The 23,268-nt window shown below is 42.3% G+C and overlaps 1 protein-coding gene across 7 annotated transcripts in view; it reads left to right on the top strand.

Moving 5' to 3' along the window:
• The window catches only part of DPF3 (double PHD fingers 3), a 170,539-nt gene extending 151,334 nt beyond the window's left edge, over positions 1–19,205 (top strand). For all 7 annotated transcript variants that reach the window (XM_051791585.1, XM_051791584.1, XM_051791589.1 and 4 more), the window contains 3 exons: positions 2,367–2,479; positions 3,792–3,873; positions 4,892–19,205. In XM_051791585.1, coding sequence (XP_051647545.1) covers positions 2,367–2,479; positions 3,792–3,873; positions 4,892–4,962 — 266 coding nt within the window. In that variant the 3' untranslated portion in view covers positions 4,963–19,205. The remainder of the gene's footprint in view (positions 1–2,366; positions 2,480–3,791; positions 3,874–4,891) is intronic.
• The last annotated feature ends 4,063 nt before the right edge of the window (positions 19,206–23,268 follow it).

Here is a 23,268-nt window from a genome sequence, read left to right as displayed (position 1 = left end):
GAAGAGAGCAGGAATGACTGCAAAGGGACATAGATAAAGTAGTGAACAGAACCTGACCTTTGTGTCGTGTGAGAAAAGGGGGTCTTTAGCTGGAGTCTCTGCAATGAGAAATGTGTGTACACAAGCAAATGAGCATGTGAAGATGTGTACACATTTAGCTGTGGTTTATTTCCCTAAGTTTGGTTCCATTCTTTCTGTTTCTTTTCAAATGTGACTGAAGCTATTTAACTCTGATTAACTCACCTCTCTGTATGAGTTGCTTTCTGTGATATATTACAGCAATGTACATTTCTGGAAGCAACTCTGATGCTGGGATGAATTCCCCCCGATATGTACTGTGACCCATTTGTTCTATTTACTGGTGTTGGAATAAGGTTTGCGTTCACTGTAAATCAGATCTGGAGGAACATTTCAGTGTCATGTCAGGTTCTGCTAGCTTAGTAGTATCAGAAATTATATGAGGTCCTCTCAGGAAGAAAAGGTATCTTGTTAAATCTCCTTTTGCATAGTTGCTGTTTCAAGCTCCCCAGAACTTTAGTTTGGATTTGCTTCACTATAACTCTCAGTAAAATCTGATACTTGTTTTGTGCTGATATTTCAAGGGCTCCAAAACCCGGTGATCTTCTTAGCCCATCTGAGCTCATCAGCATTGTCAAGACATTTCTTTATTCAAAGGCTTAAGAGTGATACGAGCAATGTCATTGATCCTCCCCTCCTTAAACATCTCCTTTATTTTCTATTCCACTTCCTTAATAACTTATGTATACACATTTCTTTGCTGGACAGGCTTAGTTTTCATACCAAAACCGTGCAAATATAACTGGAGAACAAAAATTCTTATTACAGCATTTGGTAGTACCATGGGCACATAAAAGAAATGTATTGCCCACAGCATTATTGCCTTATCCAGCAATTCTCAACAACTGTTTGCTTCACTAGCTAGAAAATACAGAAACTTCTTGTAGGGTGGTGATGGGTGGTGCGATGACACAGCAAAATATTGCTGATAGGTCTAGTAATGAAGATGGCACATCTGTGCCCACATCTACCATAGACATGCCTTTTTTTCTTATTGGAGAAGCAGCCTTTCTTTCTCCACTCTTAAAAAGGCACTTAGGCTGGTGGAAGTGGAAAAGATTTTTTCGTACCCATTGGCTGTAGTCTAAGAACAGCAGATTGGCTGGAGGTGAAAAAACCCTGTGCGCCTGACTGTGTGAGTTTCTAGAAGTAAGAGGCAGCAGTGCTGGATGTGTATACCTGTATTTCTAGTTTTTCTACAGATGAACAGTTGACTATCCCTGTCATGACTATGCACAGCGTTAATGCTTTCTAGAGAGGGATGCCAAATATGTGGCTTTCCACCAGTAGCTTATTGCAGGTGATTTAGGCAATGTCTCAGCCTGATAGGGGTGGTTTGGGAGTACAGTACTTTATTTCAGCGGTGTATTTTTCTTGTTTTGTTTTGCAGAAGGAACACTGATCCTACCTTTGGTTTGTTTGTTTGTTTGTATTTTCCCCTCCAGAAAGCCCATTGCTGACCCTGCTACTGTGATACCGCTGTTTTGCAAAGCTGGAGTTGACACGCATGTAGGGGCGGGGGTTGTAACTCTGGCAATTTGTCCTTCCCAATTAGATGTGACTGTTCTGCTAGCTTTCCCTTCTTTATTCCTTTCATTTAGTTCATTGTGGGAGTTGGCTTGGGTTTTTTTTTCCTTTTGGTTTCTTGTTTTGATCCTGGAAGGTTAGCTGTGCAATTTGGTTTCTTCTGTGCCAACCAACTTTAGTGGCAGAGCTCTTAAAAAAATTAAAAGCTATATCCCTCCATCCTGTCTTGCATCTTCTCTCTATGCCACTGCTTCCATTTAAGCAAAGTTTACAGAATTGCTCCACCCATTTGGACACCAGGAAGGGAAGCTGTGAAATGGAGAATAACCTCATTTCCAACAGGTCCTTCGTTCCAGTCGAAACAACGCTAATTGAAACTGTAGTCCAATTTCTATTAAGACAGATAGTCTCTCTCTGAAATCAGGTTTGTTTCTGATTTCATCCTTTCTCTTGTTTTCTTTCAAAAAAAACAAAACAAAACAAAAAGCAAACGCACAAAAAACAACTCAAAGCCAAACCATTTTTAAGAGCTCTGAATAAAAATGCTTTGCCAATGGGGAATGGGTGGAGATGACTCTGATTTTCTCTTGTGCCCGGCAGCGAAAGGGTTAATGCCTGCTTTCCTCTTTGGTATCTGTTAGTTGCAGCCCATGTTGTGATCAGTCCATGTCCATGTGTGTTTTGTTCCCAAATTTAATACTGGTTAATTAACAAGCAATAAGTGAGCCTTAACAATGACAGTTGTTTCCGATCTTCCTCAGGACACCCGACCTGCCTGCAGTTCACCACAAACATGACTGAGGCTGTTAAAACCTATCAGTGGCAATGCATTGAGTGCAAATCCTGCAGCCTTTGTGGGACCTCTGAGAACGATGTGAGTTCATTTATCTTTTCATGCAAATAAGCATCTGCAATCTGCTCCCATGCCCATCCTTGAGGAGCACGTGGCAGTGGTGTGGGTCATTGTTTTACTGCTACTTCCATACATCTCCAAGGAAGAGCCACACCTAAGAGCAGAGATGGGCTTCTCCCAAGTGTCCCCATTCAGCCATTGGTCTGAATTTACCACAGGTATCATATAGGGTCACTTAAGGTGGCGATACTTGTAGTTCGTATGCTTATTCAATAGAAGTTAACTGGGGGTCATAAACTCCTGTTGCAGGGCATTTCAAGAGAGTATTATTTTCAATATGGTAGTCAGAAGTAGACGTGAATATTTGATAACCCAAGTATGTTTCTTCTGTCCCTGATTATTTTCCTTACTTTCTTGGCATGATTTTTTTACATTAAATAAAATATTACTTAAAAAATGCTTACATTGCATGAAAGCATTTGAACTGGGATGGTTAGGCCTCACCTAATCACCTATTCCAGTGATTTCCAAACTATGATCCAGAGCCTGCAGCTGAGCAATGTCTCTCTGTGGGGTTTTCAGTTAAAATCTGATGCTAAGGGTCCTTCATGGCCTGTGAGAAACTGGGAGAACTGACAGTGGCTGGAGAACTTTGGAGGCAATTAGCTAACACTACATTCCTTACAGCAGAATACATTTGAAGCCTGAGATTTTTTTTTGCTTTTGCAATAAATAAGGAAATCTGAAGCCAGGGAGCTGTTCTGCCTTAAGAATCATGGCATACTTCAGAGCAGATTTTTTCACCCAAAATATATGAAAGAGCTGCAGACCACATGGTGTGGTCATGTTATTCCCATCTGTTTCACAAAGAATTTACTCAGCTGAGTTTTGGAGAACTGTCTAAGTAAAAGGTTTTTTCTGAAGGGATGAGATCCAGCACATGGTCACCCTTAGGTGTCCTCTTAGGACAGCTTATCCCTGGCCTAACAGCTCTTTTGCTCCTCCATCATGAGGCCACCTTGGAAGCAAGTCCTCCACTTCTCATAGTGATTTCCTAGTTAGAAACTGAGTTGTCTTTGTGATAAGAAGGGCTTTCTGCAGCTTCTCAGAAATATGGTGGTTGATCGTGGATACACAAATGTGATGCTTGTAGCCTTTTACACTCCCAGTAGTCTCTTAGTCTCTGTGTCGCAGGTCTGCATTCCTAGCTGAGCACTGCTGGTTACCATTCTTATGTTTTCATCTTGGCAACAGACTAATTTACATCATTTTATCTCTTCTCCTCTCTTTCTCTTCCCATTTCCCTACTGTCTCTTCAACAAACCTGCCTCAGGACCAGCTGCTCTTCTGTGATGACTGTGACCGTGGCTATCACATGTATTGCTTGAATCCACCAGTCTTTGAGCCCCCAGAAGGTAACATATCTTGAAAGTCTGCTTTGAAAATCACAATTAAGTCCTTGTGGAGAAGGGAAGAATTTCAGAAAGGTGATCTAGGCCATGCAGGGTTAAGGAAGCAGTAGCAAAGCAGAGACAAGTAGCACTGGAAAGAAAGAAAATTAAGATGTGAAGGTCTAGTGTGGTCTGTGATATCCTATTCAGTCTTGCCTGGTCTCTACCTCCTCTTCCAGGATATGACTCTTTTGTGGGTCATGGGTACCTTGGGATGTCCCACATGTCATTGGTCACCTCAATTTAGTCAACTGAATTGGGGTCCTGTGACTCAGGACTCAATTGTGACTTTGGACTTCCTAAGAAGTCAAAGTCCCAGAGAGAAAGCCCCAGACAGGGAGGTCCTCTCTGAAGCACCTGAGAGTCTGTTGTCAGGAGACTGGGTTAAGAGGAATTACTTTTCTTGCTCTATGATCCGTTTCTACCTTGGCAGGGTGAGAATTTTGCGTATTTTGTTTGGTATGTAGTTATGACCTCTGCAGGGAGTTCAATCTGACTATACTACAACTGGTTGTAGTTTGTCGCTTGACTGTGGAGCAGAGGAATTAGTCTCCTAACATTATAGATCCTAAAATCTGCAGAGAGCAGTAGAATTGGAGAAGGAGACAAGTGAGTGTGAATGACTGCAGTTTACATGAAAGGAAAGACAAGAATAATTACAAATCTATCATGGATTCAGGAGCTAATATTTGTAACTTTGGTAAAAAGGAAGCTAAATCGGGAGGGGAAAATTTTGAAATGAAGCTAATAATAAGCTAAAGGTTTCTATTCCACTGGGAAGTGGTGTATTGTAGTTTATGCAGCATTGTAGTTTATGTGGAAAACTTATGGACACAACACCAAGGGCAGCAGAGGCCACTTCACAAAAATACAGGCAATTCCAGTGTTAGGAATATCTGATATCCTATTCAAGCCAATCTTGACATAAACTGAGTGCCTGGATTTGCTGTCATTCCTATAAGAAGGATTTCTTCATTTGCAGGTAGCTGGAGTTGTCATTTGTGCCAGGAGCTGCTCCGAGAGAGAGCATCAGCTTTTGGCTACCAGGCCTGAGGAGCTCCAGCAGTCAAAGAAACACTTTGCTCCTGGTGTTGCCATACCAGCACACGATTCCCATCCAGAACACAAAGACACAACCCACACCAAAATGAACGGACACTCAAATACGGGAAGAGGTACCTGTGGTATTCACTGTCACTAAGGCCATACCTCCTGGGCTCTACTAGAAGGATTGTGTATTTTTCTGATGCTCTGGATGAAATTTCTTCACTGCTATGCATGGTTGCTGCTTGCTATTAACAGGCTCACATACATTACAGAAGGGGGAGGGTTGTTATATCAACAGGGAGAAGTCAATTTTGTGTGGCCTTGTGCTTTCTCTTTAGTCTTTTTGTAAAAGCAAAAGTAGTAAGATATCTCCCAAGGAATTATTGGTGAGTACTTTAGCTAGGAGCAGCACCAGATGCTTCTTTCCACAAGCTTGAGTGGAAATCTCTTTATGGCAACCACTCTGTATATGAATGGGTGTTTATGAGGGGTGCTCTGAGAATTGCAATTAGTTCAATACTTCCCAGTTCATGAACAGCACGTGTTCACCGATCAAAACTTTTTTGGGGTGACACTTTCTCCATTGGATCAAATGCCCTGATTTGGCAGATCTTTAGAAACTTGTCTTTAGTGTATCTGAAGAAAGAGCAGCACTGGTGTGTATGCACATAGATGCTTAGAAAAGCCTACCGTCTTTGGTATTTCAGGATATTCAGGCACACTGTCCCACTGCAATGCCAGCATACAGTCCAGCCTCATAATTTTTTTTATTCAGAAAATTCCAAATGGTTATGTATGTAACTGACTTTCCATTTAGCTCAGAAAATTGAACAAAAGAGAAAATGTCATCTTAAGTTGATCACGGAAAGTAAAATTGTCAATTTTCTGAGCAATCTAAAGTAAGCTGCAAAAAGGAACAACTTTGCCTTAGGGTCAAATGAGGCACTTTTGATTAATTTTTTGAAATTTCTAAGCTAAAATGTTCTGCAACTTAAAATTTCATCTTCTTCTGGGAATTGCCTAATCAGGATTTCCAGCATTTCCAAAGTGTTACAGTTTTTTGTCAAAGTCATTAACAAGGTCTAGCTGAATTTCCAAATAATTTTGCCCCCAAATTCTCTATAACTGCATTTTTTGGCAAATGAGATAATTTGTAAAAAAAACCTTCCCCAGCTCTAAAGGAAAGACTAACTTATTAAATCTAATATGAAAAGAAGGATTTTCATAATGATTTTAAAATTTAAATAGAAATAGTTCTACTTTATTTAAACAAACCTCTGGATGTGAAATGAAGAAACATTAAGTAAGTAAGAGCATAATTCGAAAAAAGTTTATTGCAGTTAAGTCTCTTTGAATAATTTAAAACATCACTAGGAAGATGAGTACATCAATAACTTCTACAAGATGCATCTTTAAAGTTAAAAACCTGCCACTCCTTCAACTGCCAAGTAGCCCAGAATAACCATTTTCTTGGGTATGATGTATATTACTTTCTATGCATAGATTTAAGTGGGTTTATAATATAAATTTATGAGAGTCCCAAGCAGCATATGACTCATGTTGCTTGTACAAGTAGGTAAGGACACTGAAGATTATATCTGGCATGTTTATTTTGGTTGAAACTTTTCTGCAAAATTAAATGTCCCCAAACACTTGAAAAACATTGTGAAAGAATATTGGTAATCTTTTTTCAATTTTTTTCTTCCTTCTCCTGCTAATTACACTTAGTTAGAATGAGCTATACTGACCTAATGCACTTTCCCTCATTATTTAGATAGTTTCTTCCCCTTTTGTTTTTTGTTCAAAAGTGGCTGTTGTCAGCTGCTGGATTCTCCTGCCTACTGTTGCAGCCTCTTCTCAGGCTGCAGCATTAGTATTTTAACCTGTTAAAAAAAGATTTAGGAATGATTTATCCTAATCGTATTAGATCACATCTCTCTTGGAGCAACTGCATTTGCTACCTGCAAAATTGATTCAATATCTTAGGCTTTCCATGTGACAGCTCCTCAGATGGCTGAGAGCACAGAGAAATGTGAGCATCAGGTGTGGGGAGAGCAAAGTGGAAGCTCACGCACCTGCATTAGGTGTCTGGTGCCTTTTGGGACAAAGCTCCAGAACAAATGTAAAATAAAGTGTCTTCCTCCCAGTCTGGAACTGCCCTGGCCCTGGTGAGCACTTGGAGGACACAGCTCATCTGCATGAGCATTTACAGTCATCTGTTGGTGTGGTTGAACCTGCTGACCTGGTACTTTGGGACCATCACATGGCTCAGTCTTACACAAAGTCTTGTTGCTGCTGTGGCCAGGAGTGCAAATATGTATTCACCAGAGACACCACTGTGCTCTCTCACAGAAAATGGATGTTTTGGCAAGAGTGACTGGAGCTGAGAAGTGTGCATGCTGAAGGAAAGTTTTATGGTGGTGCTGGCAGTGGGAGCAGCAGATGTGGATTAGTGTTTGGGCTGGTCCTCAGCCTAAGTCCTCCTGGGCTTAGTTCCATCATAAAAATGGTCATCGCCTTCCAGTTTCCTGGTATTTGGATTGACTTTGGGGGAGGAGTAGGACAATGTCTGCATTCTCAAATGGAGAGGAAAATGCATGTTGTTTTAGCCTGTGTGTTAAGCAGACAGTGGTGGCTCATCATGCAAGTCTCAGGTAGCCTAGTTGGTGGGAGTGGCTGGCGCAGAATTTCAGTGGTCTCCATCCTTGTGACGGAGACATTGCTAAAGGAGCTGTGCTCTCTGCACACACCTGCTTTCTTATTTTGTGGTTTTGATCCATAGCTCTGACTGCTTTCTCCTCCCACAACCATTCTGCAGCAGAGTATCTTTCATGTTCAGAAATACTCCTCAGTGGCCTTGCTGAAGTTTCATCACTAATGAGGTATGACGGAAGGAGAGATTGTTAGATCTTCAATGGCAAAACATTGTTTGCCATCTGAGATCAGTGTGACAGAGTACTTATACACAAGTGGACCAGCTCAACTTTCCAGCTTTGTGCTCTGTAACCAGGCAGCTCCAGGTAAATTTGGCAGCAGACTAGATGCAAGCTCTCCCCTGCTGAGAACTTCCTCCAGCTACAGCCTCCCTACTTCACTACCTGGGTCTAAGATAAGGGGCTGGAGGGGCCACTCAGTGACATCTTTAGAGTCCATTCAGAGCCATACGTCTTGGTGCACTTTAGAAATACTAACTGATCCCCCAAGTGAACAATGCTGTACCAGCTTTACTGAGATGTGGAGAGGCTGTGGCGTGACCATGGGGGTTTTGAACAGGAGTTTAGAAGCTCTGGTAACTGATTCCCTGTCATCTGCTATCCTGCCGAGGATAGTTTTCCTGCATGACTGCTGGGAGGAATGACCTGGGCAACACCATCCACTGTCAGGCAAATGTTATAGCAGTGATCTGGTCTGGCCAGTAAATAACATGAAGGCTCTGGCTCACTACGCTGTTCTCTCTCTCTTGCTATGGCAAGACCTACAAGGTTGTTGGCAGCCCCTAGGGTGAACAAACTCTGGCATTTTTCAAAACTCTTCTGTGTAGGCAAGGCAAGCATTATTTTAGCACAAATCAGGGCAAACTACCATGAAAGATGGTAGATCCTGCATGCCTTGAAGTTTTCAAATCAAGAACGGACAGATTCCTAGATGTATTTTAATTAAATGCAATCTTAGTTAATCACAGGAAAGTCTGACTGAAAAAGGCTTGTGTTATAGAGGAAGTCAGGCTGGATGATGTAATTGTTCTTCCTGGTCTTATTATGAAAACAGATGTTTACTGTGTGAGAGGACATATTTAAATAAAAGCAGTGTCTACATAATGGCCTTGAAGTATGTTAGTTAAACATATGCACCTGATACTTCTAATTTTTAACTCATTTTGGATAACCTAAAAAAGGTCACTGACAGAAAATCGTCTCTACTGATGCAGTAAATTGCACATTACCTCCTTCATGCCCACAATGGCAGCTACTTTGGTGTTAGCTACCTCAGGCTGTTCCAGAGACTGAACAATTCAGACTGTATTGTGTGAAGCCATGGCTTGCTTCTGGCTCTCCCTCTATCACATTTGAGTGCTGTGTTGCCCAGTTTTCTGTCCATGGTGGGAAGACCATCTGGGGAGAGGATCACCTGCAGTGGCAGACTCAGAAACCAGAGGGGTGGAGAAATGGTCTCAGAAGGGGGAGCATCCAAGGGGTGACACTGAGGAGGTGAACCCATGTTGCCATCGCAGAGCCTCCCCTGTAGTCTGGAAAAGGCAATACCTTTAAGAAACATGAGATGGGTCCTAATCTGCCTCCAAACCACATTTCCATAGTTGTGTCATTGCACTGAGTTTACAGCATTTCTGTAAATGTACCTCAGGCCAGTTCTCAAGCTAGGAAAGTCACCGTTAAGTGTGTTCTTTTGAAGCAAATGCTACTCTAAATAACTTTGAAATCATTATTTCTCATCTCCCTTTAAAAGGAGCATAGTAAATTCTGCCCCAAAGGAAGACTCTCCCGCACCATGCAGTGTTATGGGGCTGTTCCATGTTCTTTACACCTACAGCATGTGTTTTGACAGGGGTCATTTGGGAGGTGAGAGTGGATGGAGGTAGAAAGGAATATTAATTAAGCTTGTCACTGCCAGAGGGATCGCGTGCATTGTGGGCAAGAAAATTCCAGGTAGGGCTCGGCATGATTTTTCTGTGTGGAGTAAATTTATTTTTAAAAAATGTGCTTTTGAGAGAACTGTAAATTATTCACATATCCAAATCCAATCTGGTAAATTAGTTCTACAAAGAATATGGGGGAAATATCGAAGAGTTGAAAATGATTGTTTCAATCTTTTTAGAATTAATCATTTCCATATTTGAATTTTAAAGTTAATCTAATTTATATTGGGAAAAATCTTGCACCAGTCTGAGAGGGAAGAAAATGCAAATCTTATGGAGGACATGATTAAAAGATGGATTGTCTAGTCAATTTTGTTACGGGAGGCTGTGGGCTGCTCATGAGGAGGTCCCCTGACATTTCAACAGTTGACCAGTTCTCCGTTTCTGTGAAAATAAGTTCTGTGGAGAGGAGCAGGCAGACAGGACAGGAAAGCCCTCTTTAACCAGTCTAGGTTCATTATGATCCTAGCATCTCATACTTTTGCATGATATACTGCATGACAGGACAGGGTAAGTATGGAGCTGAGCAGGGTGACCACTGCTGCAGGCGGGTGCTGGCCTAGCCCCCACAACAAGAGGTGTCTGTAAAACCAGCCTGTGGCCAAGCAGGCAGAGGTGCTCACATACTCATTGTCCAACTCAGACCTCAGCTAACAACAGCTGACCTGGACGGGAGACAGCCTGTACAGCAGTGCTGTGGGTTGTGCCGCTGCCTGCTGACATGGACAGTCAGAGCTGCTCTGAGCCAGTCTGGGAGCAGGACATTGCACCCCACCTAAGCGGAGTTATAAAGCACGGGGTTTATTTCTGCTTACAACAGGGATTGCAGCACTGCTGTGGGCAGGTGCTCAAATCTATGGCTTGCTTCTGGAGAAAAGGCAGGATGGCAATTCTTAGCTGTTTTTGCAAAGCACTTGGAGCCTACCAACAGTGTGCGAGTCCTGAGTGCTGCTGTTTACCACAGTGCTGCACACCCACGCTGCACTGGCAGAGTAAGAAGAACCAGCTCTCCTAGACTGCTCCTTACACCATTTATTATTGCCAGCCATGGGCCCATGACACTGCCTGGGAGATAGGAACAGGTGACAAGCCAGGAGTTTAATGACGAAGGTTGAAGATCCTGAAGAAGAAACCAAAGTGTAATTATTGTGGCTGTGCTTCTCCTCTGGTAGAAGAGGGCAGGATCTGGGACTGGCAGGCAGCCAAATCTGTCTTCAGGGGTGATATAATTACCAGCAATGACCTCCAGCCCCAGTGGTAGTTAAATGGCTTTTTGGGGCAGGCACCAAACCTAGTCTGGTTTATATAAGATAAACTCAGGTTTGCTGAAGGGGAAAGGAGAGGAGATGGGGTGTGCCAGGTTTGAAGGAGACTAATTTACAAGTGCAGCTGCCCAGCCATGTCCCCATGGCAGAAGAGCATCTCCATTCTATCAGTGCTGGTGCCATCATTTGAGGCCAAAGCATCAAGTCTCTGATCCTGGGAGTAGTTTTGCAGAGAGAGTGCTGGCAGTGTCCCAGCTCTGTCGCTGGTGGTGCTGGCTGGGGCACAAGGTCTCACTGCACTGCAGACAAGGGTGAGAGTGACTGGTGTTCTCAGGCAGTATTCCCAGCCTTTGGGGTTAGTGGCTTTCTTGAAGGAACCAGGCTGTAGGATGTGCAAGCACAATTTTGCTGTCCTGATGGCCAGGCCTTAGCAGGGTAGCAGAGAGATGTGTCACTGTCCTGTCTCTCCAGTTGCACCACTGGGGTATTTGGCTAGCCCCACCATCACTGTGCATTGAGGCACTTAAATGAGGAAGGAAGGTAAAGAAGTACAGCAAGTACTTCTGGGGGACAGAAGGCTTTTTAGGGTTTACCCTCTTATTGTATGCAAGTGAGAATGCCAGGCAATTTGCAGCTGGGGAATCAAGCCAATAGCTTATTAATATTTCTTGTACATTTCTGCCACATTGGATGAAAATGTAAAGTATTAGTGCATTTAGAATATATGTTGGTACCATTGTTTTGAAATGAGGAAACTAATATTTTCAGATCACCTTACTGCCCTTTGTGTGCATGAAGTTAACAATAGAACACTTCATACCTGAAAACTGCTGATTTTTCAGGTATTGATATTTTCTTTCAGACTGTTGTCAGTCTAGTCATCCATCTGATTCAGCTCATTGTAACAAACTATAGGTTTCACCTCCACAGTGACTCAGGAAATATTTTATTTCTTCCTACTTTTCAGGAGCTAGGGAGAGAGAAGAGCAGGTTTTATTCTTTGTATTCTGGAAGACTGATAAAGGATGATACATTCATTTCATGTTCATCTCCTTTCCACGTCTTGAATGATTGAATTGCTTGGCTGGGAAAGCATTCCTGTCTGTAGCAGTCTGAAGGGCCTTTGCTAGCATTGTCTCACCTGTGTATGAGAAAGCACAGTCCAACATTTTGTCCACTTGAATAGGACTCTTCCTGCTATTGTCATATAAAACTTTGAAACTTCTAAGTCTCATCAAGGAACCTTGTGCCTACAGTTCTGAAAATCAAGATAAGGATTTCCCTTTTATTTCTCCAGATTTTCTGCCTGGAAGGCCAAACCCTCTGCCACATATGAACTCTGGTAGAACACAGATCTTTTTCCAGCCTTGACATCCGCTGCTACTGGACAAAGGACTGCATTTTGATGTTCACTATGCACTGCCAGTGCAAATTTTGCCAGCAACACTAAAAGAGAAGTATCTCCTGAAAATCAAAGGACAAACCACAAATATTATGCCTAACATACTCTTCCTTCATAGCTCTCCTAGGAGTAAAACACTGGAGATATGCCCCTGCATCCTTTTGGGAAGGCTATAGCAACTGCGTGAGGAATTTCCAAGTGTCATCTCCTTTGAGCTTTATTACAGAACATCTTCCTTCAGAAATAGAGACAAGTCCAAATCAAACCATCAGGTTTTATCTCTCCCTTGGATGTGTTCAACAAACCTTTGATCATTGCAGGGAATCAAGCTCATGTATTTATTTAATCCCAGCTCCACATTAAGGTCATACAATAGTTCATATAGACCTTTTAATTTTAAAATGTTCTTTAAAAAGAAAAACAAACCAGGGAGAAACGTTTCCTCTTTTCCTTGATGGTCTTCCATTTTTTGTGCTGCAGCAGAGATCAGCAGTCCTGTTTACTTAGACTTTCTTCCATCACTGCAGCCTGGGTCAGAAGTGATGGGGATAGGCCTGGAGATAATTTATTTCATTGAATTTCAGATGTAAAGAGAAGCTCAAGAACATTTAAGTATATTATCATCTGTGCTAGACAGTCCAATCGCCTAAGAACCAGGAGCTTGTGTACATGTTAATGTATCGGTTCACCTTTTCTTCATTCGCTATTTCAGACTGAATGTGCCACCAGTGTACCCTTTTTTTTTTTCACTAGAAGTGGTGGCAAAGAAAACATAAACACTTAAAATTGGGGTGAGGAAGACTGAGTTATCATCTTTGCTGTTGATCTTTTATTTGACTTTGGGACAACATTGTCCTCATTATTCAAAAGGAAAATAGAAGGAAGATAAATCTGTGACACCATAGCAGTTCTCTCTGATAAAAGCTCTGTTGTCATCAATTTTAAGTGCATTTTAAAATGCTGAATAATGATCTCAAAATAGTGGCATTCCCATTAATACATTGGCAGAGCCTTACTTTGTGATGCTATAGTATAGATTTTTAATTAGAAGACTTAAGTTATGTATACAAATATATACACATATATTTGTGTATCATATTGTTATTTACCGTAAACTTTAATCTAGAATAGCTCTAGAATCCTATGTGTTACTCACCTTGAAGGAGAAGAAGGAGGAAGGAGAAAACCCTAATTGTTTTGAAAAGGTGTGTTAGTATTCTAACATAATAAGGCAAAACATTATCCCTTATAACTTAATCTCAATCCTACTTGAAGCATGACTTATCAACACATGAAAGAGTACCAATACTTTAAATGGTGAGACTGATTCTCAGCTGCTCGCAGTCTACATTCCTCCATTGACTTTAAGTCAAGAGGTTGGCCTGGTGTCCTAAAGAAGCCCAGGCTAAGTAGTCTTAGACTTTAGTCTTTATTAAAAGTCTTAGACTTTAGTATTTATTAAAGTGCTTAATAGTTGAGCACAACCAACACATGTAATAAAATAGTTATTTCTTTCTCAGATGAGTTTGGTCTATTTGTGCTCTGTTCTGGCTCAGTCTGGTTCTGGTGATGCCATGTCACAGTTTCCAAAGGAAAGTGAGAATTCTCAGCAAAAGATAATGATGGAGCACTCAGCAACCAGGGAAAATTTCTCTCTGACTTCATGGAGTTTGAGCTTGATTCAGCAGTTTTCAGTGTACTGCCTTCTGATTTTCTGTAAACAGCCCCTTACTGCTATGTCAGGAAGCAGTGGACAGCAGCACATTTTCCTCTCCTGTATCAGACCTCACCTCCGTCAGCTCCAACATCCCCTCTCTTACCCCTTTCTAATCTGTTCTAGTCTTTTTGATCTCTCTGTCTCTTCATGTGGAAATCCGTTCCAGTCTCTCTCATTTTTAGCATCTCTCCCTGGAGTCAGTCCTCTTCAGCATCATTTGCTTTGAGACTTGCACCCAGGATATGCCATAGGTTTACCGAGTCATGTTTAAATCTTCTAAGCTTTAACTCTCTCCCAATGATATGTCCTGACTGTATGTCTTTGCTTTTTAGCCATCCTGTGAGTGAGCCCATCATCACCTCTGGGATATTATTCCTTTGTGGTTACAGCTCATCTCAAAGGAACCAGTGTTACAGGCAAGTGAAGCTATGCAGCCTTGCTGCCGGCACACACTCTCCCTCCTTTCCCCAGTGCTCCAGCTGGGGATGTGGTCAGGCTGCCGGCACATGAGATCACATCCAGCAGGGCTACTCTCTGGAAGCCAAAGTGTTGCTTAGTAACCCACTCATGGAAGTACCAGAAGCATTTTTCAATCTGTCACATTGGCAAAAAACACTGGCTTCTTGATTTAGAGGCATTCTGCTGTGCATGGCAGGGCCGTGCTCCATTATCTTGCATCCAGCACAATCTGCAAGTGAGGAAATGAACCTCCCATTTAATGGAGGTGCTGGGGGAAAATGGAGGTGTGAGGCACAGAAAATATTTGTCTAAGATCGTATGCAAAGCTTTTAGCTGGTTCTCCTGGCATCCAGTCTTCATCTTAACTCCCTTCCCATGGGAGATATTCCCTGCTTATGAAAGTGCACTCCAGGGTCCTATAGCAATCGGCCAAACAGGACCCTGCAGCACCTTCATCTATTATGAGACATTACTGCAATAAAACATGGTGTGTCATACAGAAACTGGATGAGGTATTGCAATATTTATGTTGTAAGCCTCAGTGTCATGGACAATTGCTACAGAATAATGTATGTCTTTTTTTAATGCAGTGGAGTCACAGCAGCTTCACATGAGCAAACTGAATACAGACCATCTGTGACTGCATGGTTTCCTCAGTTATTTTCAAATTATTCTGTTACTGAAACTTATATGAAAAACATCCTCTCATTTAAAAATAGACTGTAAAGACTTTTAGGTTATCCCCCCTTTTAAGAATAATTCAATTTGGGATCAAAACATCCAAGAATTGTGTTCTGATTCCAGAGGCTTACTCCTTTATCTGGCACTGGTTTATCACTAAAAATGGCCTCGAAAAGTAACTTGAGGGCTTTTATTTGAGGTAACTTATTGGTTTTGCTATCATGTCTCCTCAGTTTGGAAATGAAAAGGTATTTTAAACAATGTCTAGCTTTGAGCCCTGGGGTCCAACTGGGCTCTTCCCATCTTGTCATCAGAGACAGTAGAACCATAGTCTGTGTCCAGCCACGGTATCATCCATTTCTGTGGCTTGCCTCCTGTTGACAAATTGTGTCCTGGAAGGCCTTTGCAAATAATTGAAGGACTTTTATAAGGGTCATGGAAGGTCCAGAGTGGTCTTAAGACAAGGTTGTTAGACAAGTGTACCCGAGAGGCTCTTTTAGTCTTCAGAGAGTCTCTTACCTAGGATGATGCTCAATGTCACGGTGATGAAATCGTTAAAGTTTGTTTCTTGTATAAAACCCTTTCAGTGAAATGCACAATAGTTGTGTGCTAAAGCTTGGCTCAGCATAAAGACGAAAAAACATCCTATAACATGAGAAGCTCCTGACTTGATTTCTGAGAGCTTTCTGAGGAACTGAGTACATTCCTGTGGTCCTTCCTAGTCTAATAGATAAATTTGGGTATGGGATAAAGAGTCTTCCAAATTTATTGGTTTTAGTTATATTTTTATTTAAGAAATACAGAAAGTGATCAAAAAATGTTCCTGATGACTGGCCAGCATAGGAGCAATTGATCACCTGCTGTGGATCCCAGTACAGAAGTGTCTACATCACAGGAATATTCAGAATGAACTGGTTTCTCTAGGGGGTAGGGAGTATTTTTGGCAGGACAGCAAAGACTGGGAAGGCCTGATCTACAGTTTTAATTCTTGGAACTGGCTGTCCCAGCTCAGAACTGATGGAAATCTTGCCATTGTGATGCTTTGCTCTGTGAAAAGAGGATTCAGAGAAGCACTAAGTGCACAATGCATTATTTGTTTTAGAAGTATCAGGGTATCTATTTCCAGTCTTCTAATACACTAACCTTGAAGTTTATTCGTAATTAAATAGTCTAGTCTTACCAGTTAGGCATTGAAACAAAAGAATCATTGTTATAAAGACAGTGGACTAGGGAAGAGCAGGTGGACTGGGTAACTTCTAGACAATACTGAGAAAGCACATCCACTCCCTGCATTCACAGGGGAAAGAGTAGCTTTTTCTTTGCACGTACTGCACATTCTGCATCATAAAATTGTTTGAGGTGAGAGTCATTTTAGTCATTTTAGACCTACAAAGCAGGGGATGTTCTACTAGCGTTAATTCTTGTTGCTTAGTTTGTGGGGTTTCTATCTGCTCATTTACTCATAGCCTTCTTTTCAACATTTGAGGATGTTCTAGGTTATGTCTGTCTCAACTAGCTGGGATATGCCTGCCTTATGGAAACAACAAAATATGGGTTGGAAGCTGCCCCACTTCCTGGCTGTACATACCCCTACCTACACATGATATAATGTATGTTGAGTGACTGCATTGTAGTTGCTTTTGTAATGTAATAACTGTGGTGTCAAGATAATGTGGTTGGAAAAAACCGTAAGTACTTACAAGTTAACATGAATAGAAAAATGAAAGTCACTGAAAAGGCAATACAGCTGAAGAATTCTTACTGTGAGCCACCACCATGTTTTCTACAATATGTCAACTTCTGCATCCCCTAAATAGCCTTTTATCCTCTTTGCAGCAGAAGTGAACCTGACTTTTGTGTCAGTACTCTGAGCTGGAACCATTGGTGTTCAGTCTTTTCATAATGTGCTGATGAATCAAAAAGCTAACCTTGTCATGGGTTTGCAAACTTCTGTACCTTCCCACCAAAATAATCCAATGCCAGTCAGTGTCTTGGTTTAATGACAACATATTCAGGAGGTGAGACCTCCAATGAGATGAACTCTCCTCTGTTGTTTATTTCCCTGCCCCAACTCCCACTATAGACAAGGTAAAAATTATGAGGAGTCTGAATGAAGAAGGAAAAATAATGATTTTACTAAAAATGGAAAGAAACAAAAAAACCCCAATAACAGAAAATATTACCTAGCTAGCCCCCTCCCCCTAGGTTAAAACAAAACCTGGAAGGATATTTCATCCAAAGGAAAGTCCTATGCCACTGAGACAATGGCATGGGTTCTGACATAGCAAACCATGTGGAGTGACAATGGCGGGGCTGGGCTGACCCAGCACAGTGCTGGAGCTGGGCTGGCTTGGTCTGATGTGAAACACGGCTATGGCTGAGGTGGCAAATGCCGCAGCTGAGGCAGGGCAGTCCCTGGGAAAAGGCTCCAAGAGTCTGCTCACTCCGGCGAGCAAAAAAAAACCAGGTACAAAGGGAAAGAATTCTGGTCTGTACCTGCCTTTATCTCCTGTCTCCCAAGTTCCCGGGAGGCTTCACTTCAGGAACCCACCTTTCTGGCAGGTCCCAAGAGAATAGGGGCAGTCTTCCCCGATCCAGCTCAGATGGGGGCAGTATGAAAAAATTCGCTAAAAATCCTTCCCATTTAACTAAAACTACAACTGTCAGTGAATAGCTTGGAGGAGTTTTGGATGTGGACTCAAGTGTGCATTGAGATGTTGGTCTGCAGGGCAATAGTGCTAAGGATGTTTTGTATCGATGCTTGTGAGAAAAACCCAGCAATCTCAGATGAACCCGAATGTCTATTGGTCAAATGGTAAGTACAGAGGCAAGCCAAAACAACCAAGTGAGGGGAAAGAATAAGGGCTCCTGTCTGAAGAAAACCCTAGATAACAGTCACTTCAGAAGAAAAACCTTCTGAATCCTGGGTGGCACATAATTAGGCTCACAAGGCTGGAGAGACACATTTCTGTAGTGTGTTTGTCACTGTGTCTTTGGTTTTGTAAATGTACCAGAATAGGAGAAAAATGCCTATCTTTCTTTCAAATCCCTTTTCAGCCACGTACACTACCTCCAGGTTGCCTGTCGCTACACCCTGTGAGGCCTTATTGGAGTTTACACTATGTTTCTTGGAAATCGTTTACTTTTGGTGGCCACAGACTAAGGTTAGAGGTTTGGGAACCGGTACATAATTGTAAGGACAGCTTCTTGTGTTATTTTTTTCCCCTTTCCCTCCTTTGTAAAGTGTGAACCTTTCTTTTGAACTCTGAAGTGACTGTATTGTTACAATGTGTGTACGTAGAGATTTGTTTTGACATGGCTTGTGTGGAGGACCTTTGCTCTTCTTATCTCACACTCAGTTTTAATAAGTGCTTGATAGCTTTGCCAGCCTTTTGTGGGGGAGGAGAGGTGACAAAGTGGCTTCAAAACTTCGCTTTTTTTGAGGGAAATTTGCCCAGCTTTACATAGAGCACTATAAGAATCCAGGGTGCTCACAACTGTTCTTCAGTCATCCTGATCTGATTGCTTCCTGGAGAAAGAGATTGAAACCCTCAGAAAAAATATATTGCTTAATGCACTAACCAGCACTGACCAAGAAGGCCCATCGGTTTGTCATGCATGGAAACTTGCATGATGTTTCACCCCCATCTGAAGGTGTCTATTGAGCACAAAGTGAATCATGACAACTCACATTGCTCTGTAGATGCTAATGGAGCCACCATAGCTTGTACCAGCCAAGGATCAGCCCTTCCATGTTTTGGTGGTTAGGAAACCTGTGAGTGAAATCCTACAGGGGCTTGAGACAAGAGGGCAATGTGTGTTGGAAACCTCTCAATTCAAAGGAATTCTTTGGTATTCATACACATTTGCAAGAATGTATTCCAAGCATCTTGTACTGTTATTAGTAATTTGTAATGTAGTTTGTTAGCTGTGTTGACTACCTGCGTAGCTAATATTCTGTTGCAACTTAGAAAAAGTGTAAAACATTGCAAAAAACCAGAAGTTTAGAACTTGTATGTATCTTTTTTTTTTTTATATTAAAGCCACTTCAATTAAAAGTACAAGGAAAAATGCTCCTGTAGCCTTCATCGTGCCTTTGTATCTGTTTGGATAACAGATGTGTGGAAAGAGTCGTGAGTGCCCTCTTCCCAAGATCTTCCCTGTTTGCCTTGGTACTAACAAAAAGAGATGATAAAAATTTTGGGAAGAACTCTGGGTGCTAGAGTTTATTCAGCAAACAGAAGATGCCAGCAACCTATCCAAAAGCCATTAGAATCTTGCAGAGTCCCTGCAACTGAAGCCGAAGTGTCTGAGGGATTGCCAAGCCATCACTAAGTGTTGATTCACAGCAATGTGAGTATCTACAAAGAGGCTCTAACTGGGGAGCAGTTAATGAATGACTCCACTGTGTAATATGTTAGATTTCCTTTATTTTTATCACAAAGTACCTCAGAGGTCACTGGGAGTCTGTTGATTTAAAAGTGGAGGAAAAACATCCACAGTCCGGGGTTATTTCAGGGGTACTGGTAAGTTGCAGGTTTGGGTACCAGAGGAAAACAGCAGCACATGGGCAACAAACGGTCTTCACCACACATCCCAGAAACTGTTTCTCTCTCCTCCCTACCTCCCTGCCCCCCTCAATGTGCATATCCAAATACTTTTCTGGATCACATCACTGTGGAATCGGCATGCATAAACAGACATCTCTAAAGCGGCTTGTGATTTGGTGATCTCAGCCCAGCTCTTAGTAGCCAGATGCCCATAATATGAAAACAACCATCAAAACTGTCTCTTTTGCTGGCACTGTTTAATCAAAGGAACAATGGGAGAGAATGGCAGTCTTATTTCTACAAAGAGCCCTTCAATGTCAAATTTGCCATACAGTAGAGTAGCATTCACCTCTGTGGCACAGACCACAGCCATTCCAGAGAGGAACAAAAGCTCTCAGACAGCACGCAATTAATCCAGCGTCTATTAAACCAAGCACGGGTAATTTTGAAGGAACGTAACAGATTTCTGCTTTAAATTATTCTAAGCACTATTTTTTTAACTCTAGATGGTATGCACAGCTCAAAGTACAAAACAGAAGGCTGTGTTTCTGGCAGCTGTTGTCTTCCCAGAAGCTGTTTTACATCCCTGGCATCTCATAATCCTGACACAAAAATCAAGTAGAACACAGCAGAGGAACAACATTAAAAAGCCTCTGGCTCTCCTGCTGCCCACTGCCTGCAGGTGCCCAGCACTGGAGCAAACAATTAATTCCATGACCAATGGAACTAATGAAATCTGGTTTCCTATGGATTTATGGCAATATTTTGCCTTAGTGCCAGAGACTTGAGGAGTTAGTCTTTCTGCTTATACTCTGAATCCAGATGAGGATTTTATCAGCTGTAGTCTCTGGGAAAGGCTTAATGAACTTTGAAGTGGTGATACATTTAGAAAACAAAAAGAAAGACATATTACATGCTACATACAGTGAGAGATGAAATTTAGTGGTAGGAATTTACAAGATAATTAGAATCACAGATCAAAACAAATATAGCTTGTCTTCTAAGTCCTAAAAATGGGACTGCTGCTTGTTGTATTTCTGTAATGTCTGTCCACACTTTTTCCAGTGCAATGCTATTGAATAATAGTGTGATTGCCAGTTTGGTGGTTCCAATAAAAGACACAGAGTATTTGTAGCAGTAGAGCATAAAGGTGTAAATAAACAATATGTTTTTACGGGGGAGGAAAATTACCCAGAGATCTAAGATGGGACGTGTATTTTTTAATCTATTTACAAGTGATTTGGAAAAGAAGATGAAAAGTGAGGTGAGAAGTTTACTGAGAATTAAAAACTATTCTGGGCAGTCAAAACAAGAGTTGACTGTGAAGAGCTGCAGAAGTTTTTCATGATAATAAGAGATTGGGTTATAAAATGACAGCTGAAATCTACTGTTGATAAATGCACAGTAATGCTTCTGGGGAAAAAAACCACCCTAATTATACATGCATAATGAGGGGCTCTAAATCAGCCATCACTTCACGGGAAAATGATCTCAGCATCGTCGCTAATTCTGAGAAAATGACAGGTCAAGGCTGAACAGGTGTCAAAAACACAAGTAAAATGTTAGGAATAACTGCAAGGGGAGGAAAAAAAGGAGAAAACAGAAAACATCATTATGTCCCTGCATGAATCTGTGGTGTGGTCCTGTGCTGGGTAGCGTTTTCAGCTTCTCCATGCTCCCACCCTCCCATCCCCACTGCCCAGCACGCATCAAAAAAGCCAGAGGAGGCATAGGGGCCAGAAGAGGCATAGGGAACAGCCAGAAAGCATTGGCCCTATGGGGCAGCTTCCAAGTGAGGAGAGAACAAATGTTCTGGGACTTACTGGCTGTCAAGGGAGATGGCAAATGAGAGACAGGTTTGCAGGTTTGCTAGGAACCAGCTGCTGCAGAGAACAAGCTGCACTTCCAGCCCCAGACACCCCTAAGCATCTGGGTCCTTGCAGCTGAGCAGGCACAGCCCAGCTGTAAGGTGCATGCTTTATATGCACTTGGTGCTCATATTTTGGCCCCCAAATTTCCTTTAGAGGTCATTGTTAGGGAAGGTTATTTCCAGCCAACCCCATACTTTGGTTCTCACATATTGCTTTAATAGAGTTTATCCCTGATATGTTTTCCTACTCCTTTAATACATGTCCACAGTGGGATAAAATCTATGTGACACTTTAACTGTAGTCCTTCTTGAGCGAGTTCAGCTGTGCCTGTTCAGTACAGTTGATAAAAGGTTATCAAACAGCTTGTGGTTGAAGCCTTCACCTTTTCCTGATAAAAACCCCATATGAAACAGCAAATCCAAACTCAGCACACCACAGCTAAACTCAGAGGGTGCAAACCTATCACCACATCAGTAGAGGCTGAACCTTCCATCCACTTCTGTGTGACCGGGATTTCATCTCTTAGTGTAGGAGCTTCCTAAGATACAACGGTGATTGCAAAGAGTGAAGGTGGCTTTTTGTCCCAGCAGAAATTGATTTAGTGGCTTTTTATTATATGCTCCTGAAATGCCCTAGTGCAACTATGTGTTCTGATACCACAATAGCTCACTGTTGCGCAGCGTCTGCTTTAGTGATTTGTTTACATACCCACCTTATTCCCTGGAAATAAGAATCCATAGAAATTGAAAGAGCCTTCTTTCCAAGGCTGTCTGCCTGTGCTGAATGGAAGAAAGACCCGTCAGTGTCAAAGAGAAGCTACGGAGAGCAAAGGTACCTCCCCGGCAGCCTGACCTTGGCAAGGAGACAGGAGACTCAACATTCACAACAGCCAGCAGCTCCCTTTAATAAATATTTCACAGCAGAGAACAGCAGACTTGGGGAGAAAATGGAGGGCAGGGTTCAGCCTGTGACGCAAGGTGATGTGACCGGACCTTGTCTAGCAGGGCTGGAGGCCACCTAATTGGCATTCCCATGCCATGCTTACGAAGAGCATTCTGCAGTCCTCTGGGAACACAAAAATAATTAAAAGGCCTCTCAGCACGCAGTGTTGCTAATGGGCTATTGCCTGCCATGTGATGCTTTTGTGCTCAATTAGAGCAACACAGACTGCTAAAAATTCCCATCTCCCTCCGAGAGACACCTGGGTGGACCAAGTCTCCTCTTCTGCTGCACAATGGCCCTTGTTGTGCATTGCCCTGCAGCGTTTGTGATAAGGAGCTAAAGGTAGAGGCGGTGGCTGAGCTTCATGCAGCAGAGTACACATCGCTCTACTTACTGCGCCACAGACTGAGCTCTGGCAGTGGGAGCAGAGCACATGGAGCTGGTTGGTTCAGAACAGTCAACCTAGCACACCCAGGCACCTCCATGGTGACCCTGAGCTGCAGAATGACTGGGCATATGGTGTGAAACAAAGGCCCTGGATGTCTTCCAGGCAGGACCTCACTTACACGCTGCATATCTTTGTGGACTTAGGGCTTCTAGCACAGTGTAAGGCTTAGTTGGTGCCAGCTACAGCTGCCTGGCACAGAATTCCTTCAATATTGATCCCCTCTGTCTGTGCCGATCATGTATAAGATGATGCTGAGAGACCCATCAACACCTTTTGTGCTTTCTCAGGAGGGATTTGCCCACCTCAAGGCAATTTATCTCTGC

This window comes from Manacus candei, unplaced genomic scaffold, assembly GCF_025592945.1.
Source record: "Manacus candei isolate 608988 ecotype Guabito, Panama unplaced genomic scaffold, ASM2559294v1 h1tg000033l, whole genome shotgun sequence".
NCBI lineage: Eukaryota > Metazoa > Chordata > Aves > Passeriformes > Pipridae > Manacus > Manacus candei.
The sequence above is the reverse complement of the archived record's forward strand: the minus strand, read 5'-3'. Positions and strand labels throughout refer to the sequence as shown.